The sequence below is a fragment of the Arachis stenosperma genome, chromosome 7 (genome assembly GCF_014773155.1).
Source record: "Arachis stenosperma cultivar V10309 chromosome 7, arast.V10309.gnm1.PFL2, whole genome shotgun sequence".
NCBI lineage: Eukaryota > Viridiplantae > Streptophyta > Magnoliopsida > Fabales > Fabaceae > Arachis > Arachis stenosperma.
Genome location: NC_080383.1, coordinates 63009461 through 63028997, shown reverse-complemented (window position 1 = coordinate 63028997; position 19537 = coordinate 63009461). Strand labels below are relative to the sequence as shown.

General features: G+C 34.5%; 3 protein-coding genes across 4 annotated transcripts; all 3 read left to right on the top strand.

Moving 5' to 3' along the window:
- The first annotated feature begins 660 nt into the window (after positions 1-660).
- On the top strand, positions 661-1558 carry LOC130939848 (uncharacterized). Its single transcript, XM_057867914.1, has 2 exons — positions 661-844; positions 1110-1558. The coding sequence occupies exons 1-2, from the start codon at positions 661-663 to the stop codon at positions 1556-1558; spliced, it is 633 nt and encodes a 210-aa protein (XP_057723897.1).
- A 14162-nt stretch (positions 1559-15720) lies between these two features.
- On the top strand, positions 15721-18176 carry LOC130941888 (B-box zinc finger protein 20-like). 2 transcript variants are annotated; one of them, XM_057870522.1, is made up of 3 exons: positions 15721-16320; positions 16733-17111; positions 17221-18176. In XM_057870522.1, coding segments are annotated over exons 1-3 (684 nt in total). In that variant the 5' UTR covers positions 15721-16017; the 3' UTR covers positions 17223-18176. The 2 variants fall into 2 exon arrangements, with proteins under 2 accessions (XP_057726505.1, XP_057726504.1); XM_057870521.1 differs by having other exon boundaries at positions 16733-17116.
- A 456-nt stretch (positions 18177-18632) lies between these two features.
- Positions 18633-19119, top strand: LOC130942143 (probable cinnamyl alcohol dehydrogenase 6). The gene is made up of 2 exons (XM_057870839.1): positions 18633-18826; positions 18894-19119. The coding sequence occupies exons 1-2, from the start codon at positions 18732-18734 to the stop codon at positions 19102-19104; spliced, it is 306 nt and encodes a 101-aa protein (XP_057726822.1). The 5' UTR covers positions 18633-18731; the 3' UTR covers positions 19105-19119.
- The last annotated feature ends 418 nt before the right edge of the window (positions 19120-19537 follow it).

Genomic DNA, 19537 nt, shown 5'->3' with positions numbered 1-19537 from the left:
ATTGATCAAGTAAATAGTATGTCTATTCAGTAACTATCAAGCATTTAAATTTACATGATTCCTTTGGTATTATTTTTTGAATGATGTTATAGTATAACAACGGATTAGAGTGATAGTTGAAAACATGTTAGGCCAATAGATGATGATCATTTTTCAGAAATTTTGTACTGTATTTAAATATAAGTGAAATACCTTTTTTGTGCATGGAACTGACCATAGTTTGTCTCATTATCCTCAAGAAAAATCTAGCGGAAATTTTTTTGATACATTTTTAACATTATTGTTAGTTATATAATCATTAACAAATATGAATGTAATTTAAGTTTACATAGTTTGAGTAACAACTCCCCTCTGACAATACTATAGCTTCTGAAAAAAGAGCTACATATGTCAATGAATAAATTAAATTAAATCACATAGTTAAGAGTATAATATTTTATAACAGTTTTAAATGACACTGAAAACTAAAAGTACATAGAAATATAATTTCCTAACATTTTCCCCTTTTTTATTTCAAAAAGCATGTAAATGCCTTTATTTTGCAGTATATATGAGTTAACGTTGGATGAGAGTGAGGGTATAAGTTGTGCCAGTGTTGTTTCTTCCCCTGTTTCCCTTCCCTCTTTAAATAGATATTTTGGGTTGTACGCGTTGTTGGAGATGAGCAGTGATGGTGGTCGGTTTTCATTCTATGCGGTCCGTCGGGGTCGTGTTCCTGGTGTGTATAGGTCATGGCAGGAGTGTGACCAACAAGTGAACGGCTACCAGAACGGTGAACATCGTGGATTTCGTGATTTGTCGGAGGCTATTGCTTGGTTACGAATCGCCGCAGATCCTCCAACCCGTCAGCTAACACGCCCTATTTAACTGGTTAGAAAAAAATCATCAAGATTGTTAGAAGGGGCCTTCTGTTCTATCCCTTCCTCTCAACAAACATCTTCCGGAGTAGCGGTAGCCAACAGCCAGCCCAGTGGTGTGGGCGGTAATCCCAATCGACAGGGAGGTGAGCTATTATATATAATTTTTTTTATCATGCATGTACCTGGATTTTAATTGAGATATTTTTAACTTCCAGAAGGAATGTCATGTTATTGATGTGGGCCGTACAGTGATAGAGCCAATTACAGAGAGTTCATTCATGCATGTTGAAGATATGGAGCTGATGTTGATGCGAGCGTGCACATTCTTTCACATTGGTGTCCCAATTTTTGTTCCTCAAGAAGTGGACACAGCTGATGAAAATTTGCTTTTCGGCTTCACGGTATTTCTTTCCTACAATAGCAGAGGTCTAGATCTTCTGGCTCATGGTCCATTGTGCTACGAGGAGCGTTCTGCACGTCAAGAAGTTTCATTCACAATGGTAGAGAAGATTCTTTCTACTACAGGTTATGCTGTGCGTGATTACAATTATCGCGTTCTTGGATGTCTCACAGAGCAGTTGAATCAAGTTAACAAGGAGGAAGTTGACAGATTGAATGAACGTATTCGTTCGTTGGAGATTGAAAATGAGGATCTTAGGGGACAAGTTGAAATATTTGGGGAAATGCTAGACCAATAGTCTGCTGTTTTTAATCTTTCCTTTTGTGTTTACCAGATCTTGCAAAAGGTTGGAGTGTTAGTGGTTATTCTGTTGGTGTTTTAGTTGGAGTTTATCTTGGCAAACAATATTATGACTTGTTTCCAGACAAATGTTTGATGCACATAAAACTTGATTGTTAAAATACTTAGTGCATGATTAGTAATTACAATCAAGTTTCAGTTGCTATGAAGGACTATTAAATTTTGAGTGATGTTCGTAAATATCGATTAAAGAAACTACTTCGTTAGCATAATAAAGTGTTTAATTTGCAATCAGTTATGGCATTCCCATAATGAAAATTAGAAGAATACACCATAAAATATACATTCTAACAAAAAGTTTGACTGGTTATTTTAAAATATTATTAAAATTATAATTTAATTATTAATTATTTTATTCGTAGATTATTTGTTAACAAAGGCTTACCTCAGTAACATTTGAAGTTATTTGACTGATTCATTTAGTGTAACACTAATGGTAGTTGCGATTTTAATATAACCTTCATGTTATCGTATTTTTTAATTTTTTAACATGTAGAAAGTGCGAAGCAAAAAATTGTTAATTATTACTTTTCTAGAAATTTAATACATTATATATCGTAAACATACAATTTCTTTATGATGAAAATATTCATTAATTTAAACCACCTGAATATACCATGTACGTTGAAGAATGTTCAACAAGTGACTAGGGTGGGGTCTACAATTGTTTAACGTTTGCATCAGTGATGCATAGTGGAAAATTCAAAACCATGACTGGAAGCATACCAGATTCAAAGAATTATAATGGCTTAACTTGACAATGTTAAGTTAGCAAGGGTCGGCGTGATTAGTATGAACCAATGGTTAATTGGCCCCCGATTATTTATTTAATAATAGGGTGCTATTAGTGATTTGGTGATGGACTCTTTACATAACGTTCTTGTAAAGTATGGATTTGATATTTTGATTGATGGGGGCGCATTTGCAGTAGCTGAGTGATATTGTTTGATGGGACAACACATTTAAAATAACGACACTTCACACGCAACCTTACTCTGATGGTGAGTAGGTATTTCAAAAGTGAAAGAGTGCTGCCGTATGGATTATAAAAACAATAGACATATTAAATAAATAAATCATTTGTACACCATCAAAGGATTAGGCATGATGATCCGGAGGAAGTATCCCTAGTAGTAGGCAAGACTTCTTCATGGGCCTCATTTGATTTCATTGGGCCAAGAAGAACAAAGTCCAAGCCCATTCACTATGCTTGAGTTACTGTGACAGTACAAGAATGCATGCAGGGTTCGGGGACTAAATCACTGTTCAGACAACCTTACTCTCTTCGCACACATCAACTACATGTCTTGGTCATATTCAGTGATGGAGAAAACTAGTGTCCCACCCAGTAGCAAGGAGAAGGAGGTGATGAACTCTAGCGAAGATACTCCGGCATCCCAATCTGAACTTGACCGGTATAGATTTTTATCTTGTACAAGCATAGATACATTGAGTTGTGATAGAAACTAATCCCCTGTATGACGTTTTTTTTTTAATTTGCCTCAAGAAAGGATGCACGGATCCCAGTGAGCGTGGGACAACACATGACCAGAAAGTGTTGCATCTCCTTTTGAGAATTAGGGAGGTATGAGTTCTTATGTTGTCAAGTTTTTTTTCTAATGAAATGCACATGTCATGGGGTTGAACCATGGATGATCTTTTTGTGCTGCATCATGTGCTGATGAGATACTGACTCATTGTGCTTGCAGCATCTGGATAGGGATGAGGAAACAACAAAGATTATGCTGCAATTTCATGAAGACCAGATCAAGAAGCTGGCAGAAGTGGTCGAGGGTCACAGCCATGTACTCGGAGCTTTGATAAAGAACGTGTCCACAAAGGAGGATTCGGTGCCAGCTAATACGAATGATGGAAAGACTATTTTAGCTAAAGAGAGACGCCAAGTTCAGAAGACCAGCAATGCCAGCAGGAAGACAGAGACCGGATCTATATCAAGGACGACGCCGGATTTAAAATCGAAGAAGCCGAAGATGGTGGATAGTTCCCTTAAGGTTAGTGATGGTTGGTCTGATGGCATGTATGATAAATAATATGTTCTATGTAGATACTATTGCATGAATATGGCCTTGTGTATTTATATGATGTCTTTTTCATTTATGTTGCTGTCGTTTAGCAAAAGTTGTACTTTGAGAAGGATTCTGCAACTGATGAGATGACGGAGGTACACCAAGATGTCCATGGATCCCCATTCACCTACTACACTCATTCTAATGCCTATATGGATGGTGCCGAGACGCCTGCGGTATGACCAGTGTCATCGTATTCATGATTATGTAAATTTAGACATCATTTTTTTTTCATTGGGGGTCTTTACTGCCTAACTAGTATTCATTCTCAGTGTATGGAATTACTATTCCAACTGCCTGATGGGATGGAGTTCGTGGGATGGAACTTGTAGTCGCAGCATATATTTTGCAAAAGATCTGCCAAAGAGGTTAGGTTATCCACATGCACCGAGTTGGCTATTTTTTTATTAATTTTGGTTGAATTTCCTGCTGCCAGAACTGTATGAAAAAAGGCTAACATTTCCATTGACATTTTCTGCGGTTTTGAATCTAAAAATCGGAATAACAGCGAGGTCCTCGTCTCAACTGAGCACTATCTTGGAGACAGGCGTGCCCTGCGCACACTCTTTCTTGGAGAAAGGGTCATGGACGACGTAAGAGCAACATTTTTTCTTCGTGCTAGCCTTTTCTTTTAAAAAAAAAACTACTAAATCACACTGTCTGCACCTTGTCTTAATATTTAATATGACTTTTTTGGCATCCTGTTTGATAGGTGATAATCCTGGTTGCAGTCATGTGCACGAAAGGCGCTATGTCTGAGTCGGTACTCAAGAGGTGGTGGCTTCCCACCTCTTTCTAGGTGAAGAATGCATGACACTTCTTATATGTATTATATAGTTTTCTAAATGAGTAGTTATAATTACAGCAAATCACAGTGAATCCAACAAATTACTGTCCAAATACGCTGCAGTACATAAAGAAAAAATTCATGGGAAAGGCAGACAAACTTTTTAAGGTAATAACATGCATTTCTTATGATTTTTAGATTTTTTTTTTCATAAATGGGAACAACCTTTCTAGATTTTATGTTCCGTTCGCAGGTTTACATTCCCTTCCATGCGGAGGATCATTGGTACTTGATGATTATTGATTTCTTCAACTGGAAATTGGTGTATCTAGACTCTTTGAAAGATTCAAGGCTTACAAAGGCCCGTAAAGATAAGATGCTATACATGGTACGCGTTAGTAATATCCGTTTGTTTTCAAGGTGCTAATGATGAGGCATGTTGGCATAAATTGATGCACCTTGTCTAATGAAATAGGCCTTTTTTTGGAGAACTTGTTAGCTGACAAGGTTTTCTATGTTGGAAGCCCCAATGAAATGCACAAGCCATAATGTATGAAATAGTGGAGCCAGAGATCGGACAACAAGCTGATGGATCGTAAGTATTTGTGTTTGTCATTTATTTAGTTTTCTACCCACATATTTAACATAACTAGACATGTTGGACGAGATGGGGTAAAATTTTTACAAGTGGATAAACTCCTTTATTCGATATAGAATGTGTTCAGATGTTTCCTGTGCACGGATGAAGACCCGTGAGTTACACTAAATGTATCGACAGCCCTTCAAAACATTCTTTTGAATCCATTACGAAATAAATCTCATGGGAATACAGTTTCGTTAATTTATAAATTTACTTATATCAACATATATTTTTCTGTTAGTTTAACAGTTAAGAAGTCTTCTGGTAGCAGGAACAACATTGCAGTATATATATATCCATTAATATCATTGACAATGTAAATACAGTTCAAAAGAGTACGTGTTCTCCTTTAAAATTTCATGCACTAGCAATCATATTTTATTATTGGACTAATCAATCTTGGGCCTATGATGCCTGATGCTATTAATGTCAGTAACAACTGCAGGGTGTGGGTTGCCCAATGGATGATGCAGTCCCACTTATGGAGTGACTATGATCTTCCGGTAACAGCTTAACACAATTCATGTCTCATGATTCAAGGTGCAAGCCACGGTTGATAATACATTTTTTGCATGGAATGTTTGCCTTTTTCTTAGGTGGTTAATGCACATACAAGAATGAGGCTAGCGGTTGATCTTGTTGTGGGGAGACACAACCCCATTCGAGCTGAAATAGGCCAGAAGGCGGTGAAATATTAGGACAAAAGATGTAGAAGCTCAAATAGGAAGACCAAGAAGAAGACTGGCATAGTGGAAGTTATTGCAAGTCCAACCATATAGACTATAGACAAAAATATTGGTTTGTTTTTTGGTGCCCAGTGATGGGCTGTTTAAACAATGCAGCAAGACTGTAGATTTTTAAATACCCTTTAAATCTAACCAACATGCACTCACCAATGGGTTGATTGGTTGATATAAAGAAGCTATGTCTGGTCTATCTCTTTTAGTTTTCTTCATCGCACTTCATGGGCTTCATTGTTGTATCCGGCTCCTCCTTGGGAGGAAGCAACTTTTATTACTTTGAGCCGCTATGGTGTTTTGAAAAGATGGATGCGTAACTAATATCACCGGTACAATTCCTGTCTTCAATTATATCTCCTTTCTTGCACTTTGGATATGTTGCTGGTAGAAATCATTAAAGCTGGTTGGGCTTAGAGGGCCTTTTATAGCAAAAATTCTTATATAATGGAATGGAGCCGATGAAAAAATTTCAAGAGTTTTGCCACCTAAATCATTCATACACACGTACTTACCACCACTTACTACAATGCTTTCCCGCAGCCAAAAAAGCTATTAACATCCTCTCATACAGGCGTAATTTTATTATTTTTTTTATCACATAAGTATTCCTTCCAACACATTTTCTAGCAGCATATAAATGAGTTTGCATAAGGTTCTTCGGTTAAACTTACAAAGTGAATAAGATATGTGTATGATTAAACCTAAAACAAACTTTAACCACCTATAATGAACAATTTTTGCCACAAACTAATCTAAACTTCTGATTTTATTTGATACAACGCCAAAAGAGTCAATAAGAAAAACCAGAATAAAACTCAAACAGCTTACTCCCCATTCTAGTATGCATGGTCCTGGTAATAGTAACATCACATAAAAGGTATATGCAACGTGACAACATCATACCCATAGCTGTAGTCCATATCAACCAACATTAAAAGTAACTATTCCAAACGTATTGATCACAATATCTAACTAGCTAAATAGGCTTCTTCTTACCACTGCTTATCCTTTTTATTACTGAGATGACATGCCACGACACAACTGAAACCTCGAATCAAATACTCATTTAGCTAAACTTTTTTAGACTTCATGTGTAAAATTTCCAGCACCTAAAATTATGTGATTCGTCACAGAACACTCGTTAGCACAGAACACTCTTCATGCCAAACCATATTAGCCAAACATAGTAATTGTTTATGCATGCATCTACGCACCTGTTGACATGGACCAACAACATCCTTGGGTGTGAATGAATTCTGCACATAATGTCTGCCAAATGCAATAGTCTTTATGGAATCTACCCGGGACATGCCAACAGACCTACCTCCGAACCCTTCTTTTTCACCAATCTTTTGGTCATCGGATCCAATGACGTCCAGATTAGCACACTACAACAGATATAAGCCGTTATAAAAAGAATGAAAACAATATTCAAAAAAGAAAACATTGAAGTATAAGCCGTTATAACCAATTCTCGAAGCTAATTAATAGCCATCACAATTTACAAAAAAGCACTTTATGCAGATAACAAAATTACCTCATCACGTTGTCCTTCATTAGCTTGATCCGAATCCAACTCATCTTCTCGAGGCCTTTTTCCCTTACGAGGTCTTCCATTATGCAAGTCCTTTTAGGTGTTCCCTTTGTTCTCACGACTATAGGATCTCAAATTTCACCGCATGCATTTGAATTTGTTGCATGGACACCTTTGGTGAATTCTGATTCCAAGGTTGCACAAAGGCTACGAATCCCTCCCAAAGTAATAGTGTATAAACTAATCTTCTGAGCACCTAAAAAGAACAACCAACGTGACGCTGAATGAAGTGCTCCATAGCGAAGCAAAAAGCCTCTATCACAATCATCATCAGTTTTCTCAACGTATGCCTTCAATGCTTTTGCTTCTTTTGTCTAACGCTTCAACACTACGCTATCAGGTATTGCCAACAAGTGTTCATGCTTCATCACAAAAAATATATGTTTGCATGGAAACCCCTGAATTCTCCAAAACTTACAACCACAATCCAATTTTTCCATATTCTTATCACATAAAACCATAATATTACGGCCAGGATGACCATACTCCTCAACTGTGTAAACCTTCATGGTCAACAACCTCCTCACACCGACAAAATTAACTGAAGATACACTCTCAATCTCTTTTTTACATCTCCAAATATCGCTCTTGTGTAAAGAGAAGCCGCATGACGCTCAAGGGACTCCAATGAGGTAGTCATAACCGGCACACTATAAATGGACCTGAATTGTGCCAACAATTCATTATTCTTATACTCACGCACAAGAAGTTCCAGATTTTGAACAAGATCCAACATACTATGTTTCGATTCAAGGAAATTCTTGCACACAGAATTTATCCCTTCGCACCGTGATGTTGTCCGATACCCAGCACAAATTTTCTCGCACAGAAAAACATTTGCCCACATCTCCTTCTTTCCATACACTTGGTTCCACCACATTGCATCCTTCAAGCCATAATCAGCTTTGGCCTGGGCCTACTCCGCTTCAAAGTCTTCAACCGTCATATCAGCATAAATCCACCAATTAAATAGCCGACACAAATTGTCATCCTTCACGTTTGACGTCACATTCTTCTCAAAGTGCCAAGCATATAACCTATGCGTTGCATTCGGAAAAACTACTCATATAGCTTCTCAAATTTAATCATCGTCATCCGTAATAACAATAGACGGCTTCCTGTTACACATGACCTCCAAGAAATTCTCTAAAAGCCACGTATATGAAGCAATACACTCATCTAATACCAAACCAAACCCAAAAATACATGTTTGCTTGTGGTTATTGCACCCTGAGAAAATCACCAATAGCATCTTATATTTGTTTTTCCTGTAAGTTGAGTCGAATGCCAGTACGTCTCCAAAACATTAGTAATCTATCCTGTTGCCAACATCTGTCCAAAATAAATTGGCTAGCATTTCATTCTCCGTCACATTGTACCTTGCCATCGAAGTCGAGTCTGCATCAACTTTAACCCCCAAGTACACTATAGCTGCGTTCGCGTCTCCATCAGCTATCCTTGCACAACGTCTCTTATCGACGTAGTTGTAAGCATCCTTCTTCAAAAACCCTACAAGTGAATACCCTCCAGATATGCCAGCCATATACCGCATTGTCTTCGATGTTGAGATGCCACATCCTTGAAATCCCTCTATTTGTGCTTTCACAGCATCTGTCATGTAACAAAAACTTGGAATTAGATGAACCATTACGTGATGTGCCATCTCATGGTTGTGGTTCAAAATGACTTTCTTGACCCTCCACAACGACCTTTCCTTATCTAGATACACACACATCCTCGCTTCACAATTCGTCCTTGTCTCCGGCTTGTGAAGCCTCTTTCTATCGACCCTGTTATAATGTTTTTTTATCTCTCTATCCTTCTCTATTGCAAAAAATATTCTCCAAACCAAATTACCCTCCTCATCCTTGAACATGTCTCCCCTTCTAATATCAAATCCGTAAAATTTTCCTAATTTTTTATAAAACTCGTATGCATCATCTTCATTGCAAAAAACCTTCCTCAAAATATCATCCTCCGTTAGTTCCACAACATCTCCATAATCAACTACGTCCGTATCACCAACTCCATCTTCACACATTATATTAACGACATCATCAACCTGGGGGACGTCCATCTAAGTGTTCACAATGGAGTGCCGAATTAAAAAATCAAATCTGCAAAATAATCTCGCAATGATATCATACTCCAACATTAAACCATAAAAACCAACCGCACAAACACGTCTCCACCACAAGAAAAAATTATGCTATTTGCACTACGAACCGACCATAATATCCCCTTTTGCTATTTTAAAAGCATGCAAGGATCATCTAAAAAACATCGTGCCTCTCGTCTGCCCCATTATGCTTCTCGTATTTCCTCATTTATTAAATGGCTTCGATTATAAACATGAATGATATTGACAACTAATTTTTGAGTATTTCTTTTCAAATACTATATTTGTTTCTTTTTTATTTTTTTAAATAAACAACGAACCAGAAACCATGTTGTATGAAATCAACCGAAACAAGCCGAGCATCAATTAATCAGTAAAGAAGACTCAAATCTATTAACTCACAACAAATATCGATCCCTATTAGCTCAAAACAAAATCAGATCCTTGCTAACTAGGAGAATTAACAACAACAAACACCATTAACTCAGCATACTTAATAACAACAAAAAATTAACTTAGACAATTAAAGATGAAAAACATCACAATTAACTCAGAAGTCAGTGACTGATAAAATATTTAACTAATCAAAATGATTCACATAAATAGCGAAATAGTTACAGAGAGAGCGACTTTACCAACGAAGGGATGTCAAGGAGAGAACCAACCACTACACCCCGAGAAGAAGACCACTGCATCAACGACAAGACGATCATGAAGGACAAACGACTACCGCCGGGGACGACACGAACTTCACCTTCGTTCTTTGTGCGACGACGCCGACCTTAAAGTTGGAAGTCTCCTTGGGGCCGATTCCATCAGCTACGACACCTTTTGGATGATGGCAATAACTAGCCGATGGAGAAGGGAAGGGATGGGCGGCGCTAGGGTTCATGTTAAGTCCCCATTATGTGGTTTAGGATATGAATCACGCAGGTGAGAGGTGACAGAGAGTTCCTTTTTCCCGTATACGAGGTGAGAGACACTATGTTTCTTTGATTTTGGTCTTCTGGGATTTTTTTTAGCATTAACTTTTTTTTTCTTCCACCACATACTAAATTTTTATCACAATTCTTTTTTGTTCTTTCAAAGCATTTCTTATGGATAATTTGGGTTACGTATAGATGTTTTTGGTAAACTACTATAAAACTTATACAAAAAACAAAAACAAAATAATCCACCCAAGCCTGTTAATCCCATTACAAACAAAATCACTTTATAAGCCCAAAAGCCCAAAAAAAAGATAACCATGATAATAAAATGGCAGATTTTTTCATTAGCACCCTAATCACACATAATTCAACGACAACTTCTGCAGCCTCTCTATGACTATCAGCAGAGATGATGCAATAGCATCTTGTCACACTTAAGTCCCTACACACGTGTTCTAATATCATTTATTCCACGTAGAATCCACACATGTGGATACTATATACATCCACACTATAGACTCTCCCATAGGATAATACTTCATAAACCATAACCCGTTATCTTACTAATGCTTGTTTGAACCCACAGCATGACAAAGGAAATTAAATGCTCACATCAATCAGGACACATATTTGAGATCTTAAACCCAAACATGCCCTATGATGAGAGTGAGAGTGACGATAACTAGTATCAATCATGCAGGATTACATCGAGATCCTTCAAAATTTTTTGTCTCTGACGATCTTGCTGGACGGCGACGTTTCTACCTCTGCCGAAGACAATTTTGCCTCTGATGGAGACAATTCTCCTTGAGCTGAGTGTTAGACACACGTCGACAATTCTACGGTGACTTTGAGATGTTGCCTCTCCTGGTTGGTCCTTTCGCCAAACCTAGAGAACATATATGAAGAGCTTTTTTTATATGTATTTTTTTTATGAATGGCTATCAAAGATTAGGGTTTATGAGGAGCATCAACAATATTGAAGCAATATTTTTCAATGTGGATAGATGATCAGATGTATTTTTGTTTTTTTTTTGTAAATTATATAAAATTTAAATATATAAAAGGGTTAAGTATGATTTTGGTCCCTATAATATAGATCGGAAATTTTTTTTCGTTCTCAACTTTTTTTGCATACAAAATTGTCCCTTAGTTTTAACTTGATTTTAAAATCGTCTTTTTTACTTAAATCTTATAATTTATGACCAAAATCTCCCTAAATAAAAATTATAAAATAAAATAAAAAGAAAAAAAAAACAAAAAGAGAATGACGAGAGGGAGAAAGAGAATCGGGGGAAAGAGAAGAAGGGGGAAGGGAAGGTAGCGACGCCACCTGTGATGGAAAGGATGGACGTCGATGCTAGCAAATCGGCAAGGGAGGACGTCTGCCGCGTCGCCATTTTGCTCCTCCTCGCTAGCTCGCCGCGTCACCGTTCTGCTCCTCCTCCTTGCTAGCTCACCGCGTCGCCTTGCTCCTCCTCCTCCTCACAAGTTCGCCGCATCGCCATGCTCCTCCTCCTCCTCGCATGTCGCCACTGCTCCACGTCGCTTAACGCCGGTCCTCGTTGCTGCTCCTCGCCGCTGGTCCTCCCTAGGGTTCCAATTCTAGTTTTGATTTGTTGATTGTATTAATTACATTGTTAATTATTCAGCTTCTGTTTCTTTTGTTAATTACATTGTTAATTTATTGATTTTGTTAATCATGTTGTTATTATTGACTCTGATTCCATTGTTCTTCTGCTTTTGATTCTGATTCTATTTTTCTACTTCTGATTCTGATTCCATTCTTCTGCTTCTAATTTCGTTGTTGTTCTTCAGATTGAGAGAGATGGTGATGGTTTCTCTTTTTCTTGTCTTCTGCTGTTGTTGTTCGTTGAAATTGTTGTTGTTGCTGTTTTTTATTATATTGGTTGTGCTTCTGATTTCATTGTTGCTGCTAATATTGTGACGAAGAAGAAGGAAAAAAAAAAGAGATACTGTTGTAACAGAGAAGAAGGAAAAGAAGTATAAAAATTGAGTATTTTAGTGAAGAAGGAGAATGGTATTTTGATTTAAAGGACGATTTTAAAATTAAATTAAATCTTAGGGACTATTTTATATGCAAAAAAAAAAGGTTGGAGACGGAAACAATTTTCGGCTTATATACCTTAGGAACCAAAATCGTACTTAACCCTATATAAAATTAAAGTTAGTAATTCTAAAATTTAATTAATTTAAATTTAAAAGAGTAGTTTTTGTTCAACTTAATAAAATAGAATATTTATGTCTTTTTGTAAGTTAAATAAAAAATATTTTTTATTTTTGTAAAATTATAAAGATATTTTAGTAAAATTAATGATATGATATATATTTAAAAAAAATTAAATGCTAATTTAGATAACATAATTTAAAATGATGTGAAAGAGAAAAGTGAATTAATGAGTTTGAGTGTACATAATATGAATACAAATAAGTAAATATTATCTATTCTATTATATAAAAATCGGATGTCTGCACTTAATGATGAAGCTGATGTGGCATGCTCCGGATAGTGTTTACCGATTTAATTATTTTAACTCATTCAATACAATTTATTACCATGACTTAATTATATCAGCTAATTGATTTGATTAGATATTTAAAATTAATATACTTTATATATATTACTTAATTAATTTTACTACATTAATTGTAATTTGTTATATTAGTTAATTAATTTATTCATTTATAAAGTCTGAAATAAAATAAATTTGTTGTTTATTCTAATTGAATTCATTAAATTTAATTATACATATATACGAATTATAATAATTTATAAATCACTCTAATTTATAATATTCAATAAAATAATTTGTAAATCACTTTATATATATATGTATTAACAAAATATTATATGTCTTAATGTGTTAATTAAATATTATATACGCACAGAAAAAATATAAAGATGATTTATATAATATTGATAATATTATATTAGCACCTTGATTTTTTTTTGTTTTGATATCATATAGTATGATGAATGATAATTATTATATAGTATTGTATAAACTTTTTAATATACACAAAACTTTTTCTCTACTGCTCTCTCTTACTCTTTCTAATAATAATAAGTACAGTTTAATTTAGTTAGAAGTTCATTATTTTTAGTCTTCTATAAATAATCTTTTATCACTTTGGATATTATTTTAACTCTTTTTTCTTTTTTTTTTCTCTTTACATGTAATTTTGTTGTGCATTAATTTTGTTTATTTAATGATGAAATATACTCATGTTAACTCTATCATATATAGTTTGTTTTCTTCTATATATTTTGATTTGTATAGTTACTATTGATCTTACTGTTTTCGATCTTGCTGTTTTGGTTTTTTTGAATTGTTCTTTATTTTTTTATGACCTGATAATTCAAAAAAAAAAAGCAAAGAACAGAAAAAAAGATGGCCAAAGACAAAAGTTAGAAGCCTAAACCAGCATCATCATTCTTCAGCATTATTATTAATAATATAAATTTTATTATTTTCTAAGATTCTTTAATACAAGCTTCATTTCTTTTTCTTAATTATTATTAATACTTTATTCTTTTCTTCTCTAATTATAAATCTCCTTATAATAATTTTTGATTGGATTTTTGGTCTAATAAATTTTTTTCTCTATTTTTTGTCAAAAATAATTTATATTAGAAAAAAAAGATAAAAGTAAATTTTAAGATTCAAATTTAAATAAGATGTGCAAAGGATAACTATTGAATTCATTTGGTCGATTTAAACACTTGTATTATCGTCATTGAAAATTTCAAATACTATTATAAAATTCTAGATATTTTTATTTTATTGTTCTTAAATTATATATTATACCATGTATTGAAGAGTTTCATCTTTTTAAAAATAAGTGTGACATTATATATATTTTTTAGATACAATAAATGAATAATAAAGTTAAAGTGAGTAACAAAATTGATTATATAATAAGATACAAATTTTTAGAATTTCTAGCACAATTAACAAATTTTTAGTTTCAAAATAAATGTTTACTCTATTTTTTATCTTTTATTTGATTTTTTTTTATAATTTTTTCTTAATTTTTTTAATTAATTATGATTGTAATAATTTTGGGTGAGGATGACTGAGTTTATCTTGTATGATTATAGAGTATAGACTGAATGATGAAGCTATGAATCATCTGTGATGTGAGGCAAATCCTAATTCCTAAAGAGTGTTATGTATATATCGGGCGGGTACACCCTAAACCCGACCACACCTATCTTGAGCAAAATCTGCCCCGACTCGAGTTAAGTTATTACCCTTTCCATCCGGGTATGGACGGGTTTGGTACCTGCGTATTTGGAAATTCCTGCCAAATTTAACCACGTATTGATATTCCATTTATTAAGGGTTTATCGTTAGCCAATGAATTGCTATATACACAAGGTAAGATTCAAACTCCTAATAGTTGTTTAAGCAGACGAGTGAGACCCGACTCGAGTTAAGTTATTACCCTTTCCATCCGGGTATGGACGGGTTTGGTACCTGCGTATTTGGAAATTCCTGCCAAATTTACCACGTATTGATATTCCATTTTAAGGTTTATCGTTAGCCAATGAATTGCTATATACACAAGGTAAGATTCAAACTCCTAATAGTTGTTTAAGCAGACGAGTGAGATAATCACTTAACAAACTTAAATTGATTAAGACAAATACTAATTATTTTTAATATTTTAATATTAAATTTTTTGAAAATTTGATTTTAATTATAAATTTGTAAAATATTTATAATAATAATTACTATATATTATTTAACTTTTTAATAAAATTTTTAATATAATTTTATGTATTATCCCGTACAAGGTACGGGACATATACTAGTTGTATCTAAAAAGTCGTGTTTACTTATTAAAAAAGATTAAAAATTAATATTTAATTTAAAATATATAAAAATAAATAATTTTTAAAAAATCAAAACGATAAGTTAAATAAAATTTATATAACAACTCATAAGCACTGTAAAATTGACGATACAAATATATCTATGTTTAAATAGATATCGGAGACAAAATGGGAAGTTTCCCTGGGGTGTTGGAAATAGCCGACATATTGTTGTATAGCCTCAGCACTTCAGCAGTTAGCAGCGAGCAGCGAGCAGTGAGCATACAAACAAGAACCATCGAGTGAATGAACAAAGGAAGCAGCAGCCAGCAGGTACATAGACATTGCCAGTGAAGGCCATGCCAATCGAGTTCAACTCAGACCCCTGAAATATACCATTTTGCTACCGTTTCTCCTCTTCCTCCCCTTCCTCTTTAAAATTAATAATAATAATAATAATAATAATAATAATAATAGGCCAATAAGCCAACTTGCACCCTCCCCCCTCTTTAATCGTAGAAAGGGGAAGTCAAAAGGCAAACTTTATTTGATAGCTATGGCATTCATATTGGTATTCATATCCAGAGTTGTGTATCTCCCAATCCAACCCAAAGTCAGACAATACAGTTAATAGGCAGTGACCTGATCCTAGCTGTTGTTTATGGACCCTAATGCCAAGTCGCCCATAATTGTTTTGTCGCCATTCCCCTTTCCCTTTATTAGCTCCAATACCAATCTCAATTGTACAAACAGACAAGCAACAGCGTTGGATAGAGAGATGAAGATCCAATGTGATGCGTGTGACAAAGACGAGGCATCTCTATTCTGTCCTGCAGATGAAGCCGCTCTCTGCCATGCCTGTGACCTTACAATCCACCATGCTAACAAGCTCGCAATCAAGCACACGCGCTTCACTCTCCACCAGCCTTCCTCCAAAGACACCCCTCGCTGCGATATCTGCCAAGTAAACACTTACACTACTTTCCTTCTCTTCTTCACTTCTTCCATATATAAATATATGCGCTGCATGTCATAGTTACATGAATTCACCCATTTGGTAGCGTACCGCTTACCAATTAGTGCATATGTCATAGATATGTTACACAAAATATTTTATGGAAAAGTATAGGTAACTAATAACATTCTTGAACAATGTGTAAACAATGTGAATTAATAGGGTTAAAAGAATAAATTTAACTAGTAGCATTAAATTAGGGTGTAGTATACTTGTATTTGATCGATGGTTGTTCATGTTGTTCAAGATAATCATTGTTCTCTATATGATGTATCGTGTACAGCGTAATAGTTCCCGTACCAGAAGGTAGTGTGTTCGGTATAACTATGCTACATACTCAAACAATCATGTATACTTGCAGGAAAGGCGTGCATATCTGTTTTGCAAAGAAGACAGAGCAATACTTTGCAGAGAATGCGATGTTCCTATCCACAAAGCCAACGAACACACGCAGAACCATAGCAGGTTCCTTCTCACTGGTGTGAAGCTCTCTGGTTCCTCTCTCGACACGGCTTCATCATCATCAGTCACCAGCTCAACTGAGGCAAGAAGCTCCCGTTCAAGAATGAAGAGACCCACTGCTTTCAATAATGAGCACAATATGTCTGCGGCTACTACTAGTAATAGTGACACCGGTTCGGCTTCCTCAAGCAGCATATCCAAATTCTTGATTGAAACCATTCCCGGTTACTGCTTCGAAGACCTTCTCGATGCTTCCTTTCCACATAATAATGGTTTCTGTAAGGTTTGCTGAACACAGTTTTATCTATCACTCTAATACTCATTACGACACTACGTATCCCGTAGTCCAGCACTCGGAATGAATGGTGTTACGTTTTTGTGTTGCAGAATCAACATTTCATGTCAGTGACAATATGTGGTTATTATTTTCAACCTGGATTGTTTCCCAGATCAGTTCTGTAGTTGGAGTTCGATGTCAAGGAATCTGGAAATTACTGATACAGAAAGTTTTTGGCTCTAGAGTTCCTCAACTTAGTCATCCGATCTTCATTAACAACTAATTGTAAAAATCTGTTCCAAAATATCCTCTTTCTGCTTTTCTACAATTCGCACTTGTTTGTGTTTATTTGTCCATATCTTTACATTTTTTTTTAATCGTCATTTTTGACGTTTGATTTCAGACCTGTTGTTTCTTAATTTATTTTTCATTAAATATTAAGTACAGAACTGGATGAAATAGTCTACTTTATTTTCTTCCTTAAAATGTAAGTCAGCATACATCTTTTACGGTTTTAGCACTTAATTGCTGAGAGAAAAGTTGCTGCTTCACGCATACAAAAAGGTAGTTGCTGTCCCTTCAAAGAACACTCAATTTTTTTATAGTTGTTGCTCAATGCTAATAAAACCGACAGCATTTCATAGTTGTAATACGGTGTTTGTCGGTTATGATAGTCGAGCATTCATAAGCATTTAGATTGCTTATGGATTGTTTACTCTCAATTCAGAAGACTATTATGTGAATTATTCATGTACTTTTATGTAACACCCCAAACTAAGTTATTAAAGCCTTTGAGTAGGTGTTACACATTGAGAAGAAATCTCATTTAAGTATTATGTCAAGTAAAAAAAGATAAAAAAAAAAAAGAAGACACGTTTGATAGAAACACAGTATCCTATGAACCTTAGTTCTTAGTATTCAATTAAATATCTAAAGAAAAATAATTGAAGAAATAGAATACGCCATAAATTAAATATTTGTCAAAAAAAAAAAAAACTCTCAATCTTGTGTATCTCCAGTTCATTTATTGGATTTTTAAATGAAAAGCATGGCATCTACTATATTTTTCTTGAGCAATAAAAAAGAGAAAAAATTTAAAGAAAATAACTGTAACATTATCATATTCAATTATGTAGAAAGAATAAAAATATGATCATATTTTCTTTTGTACTTTTCATTATTTTTTTTCTAATATTTATAAAAAGTATTGAGTTCAATCCACTATAAAAAAGTATTGAGTTCAATCCAGTAATATAGTAAGATAACAGTCACCAAAAAAAATAGTAAGATAACGATATTAATGGCACAACCTAGAAATCATGTAGGATTATACTTTTACAAAAAGAAAAGTATATGGAACCAAAAGGTTACCAGTCAAAAACTAAACAAAATCACATTAATTTATATTAATAATTAATTTTAAATTTTTTAAATTCAAAATTTAAAAAAATTAAAATTAATTAAGTAAACCTAATTAAAACTTATAAAAACCTTCCTCTTCTCTTTCACATTAACCTACCCACTTCCAATATTCACACACACGTACTTCTCTCTCACCAATGCTGCTCCACATCATCAGTAGAAAGTAGAAACAATTAGATCAGGAATTCATTCTTGGATCATGGCTGAGACCACACCCAATCACACACAAACAGTTTCTGAATGGGCTGCTTATGATTCTTCTGGCAACATAACCCCCTACACTTTCAAAAGAAGGTATATACATATTTAATACATGCTTTGAATGTATTTGGATTTGTAGCTTAGTTAGTTTGTTGTGCAGAGAGAACGGTGTTAATGACGTGAGCATAGAGATCTTGTACTGTGGGATTTGCCAAACGGACATTCACTACGTCAAAAATGAATGGGGAATCACTAGGTACCCGGTTGTTCCGGGGCACGAGATCGTTGGGGTGGTAAGCAAGGTGGGGAGGGAAGTGAAGGGATTTAAAGGTGGATGGTGCTATGATGCTAGTGAGAAAGATGGTGGATGATGGAGTTTCTATTTTGTATGGTTTGTTGCAGATGTTGCTCTGGGTGCCGTTTTGATGATTAAAGAGACTGCAAACTACACAATTACAAAATTATAAAAAAACATTCATTTAATATGAAAAAAAAACATCCTACTACTTAACAAAAGAAATATCTAGTTATATTTTAGCAAAAATAATTAAATATCAATAAAATTTGAAAAAAAATATGAAATTCTTAAAGAAATAGAAACATTTACATTTGCAATACAAAAAAATTCGAAAAATATATAAAAAAACATTCTAATACTTAGCAGAAGAAACATCCATATATATTAACTCGTAGAGATTTTAGATTTACCTAAAAATATTTGGCTGGTTTTTAACTAATACCCTTTTGATTCCCTAACATTACTCTTCACAAAAATATAACAATGATGGTGCAAATTAAATAATC

Bases quoted from the DNA above. Each gene is read 5' to 3' on its own strand.
- LOC130941888 (XM_057870521.1), top strand. From the start codon at position 16,018: ATGGACCCTAATGCCAAGTCGCCCATAATTGTTTTGTCGCCATTCCCC. The intron at 16,321-16,732 runs GTAAACACTTAC...GTATACTTGCAG, and splicing joins CTCGCTGCGATATCTGCCAA to GAAAGGCGTGCATATCTGTT. The intron at 17,117-17,220 runs GTTTGCTGAACA...TTTGTGTTGCAG, and splicing joins ATAATAATGGTTTCTGTAAG to AATCAACATTTCATGTCAGT.
- LOC130939848 (XM_057867914.1), top strand. From the start codon at position 661: ATGAGCAGTGATGGTGGTCGGTTTTCATTCTATGCGGTCCGTCGGGGT. The intron at 845-1,109 runs GTCAGCTAACAC...TGGGCCGTACAG, and splicing joins CGCCGCAGATCCTCCAACCC to TGATAGAGCCAATTACAGAG.
- LOC130942143 (XM_057870839.1), top strand. From the start codon at position 18,732: ATGGCTGAGACCACACCCAATCACACACAAACAGTTTCTGAATGGGCT. The intron at 18,827-18,893 runs GTATATACATAT...TTTGTTGTGCAG, and splicing joins CCCTACACTTTCAAAAGAAG to AGAGAACGGTGTTAATGACG.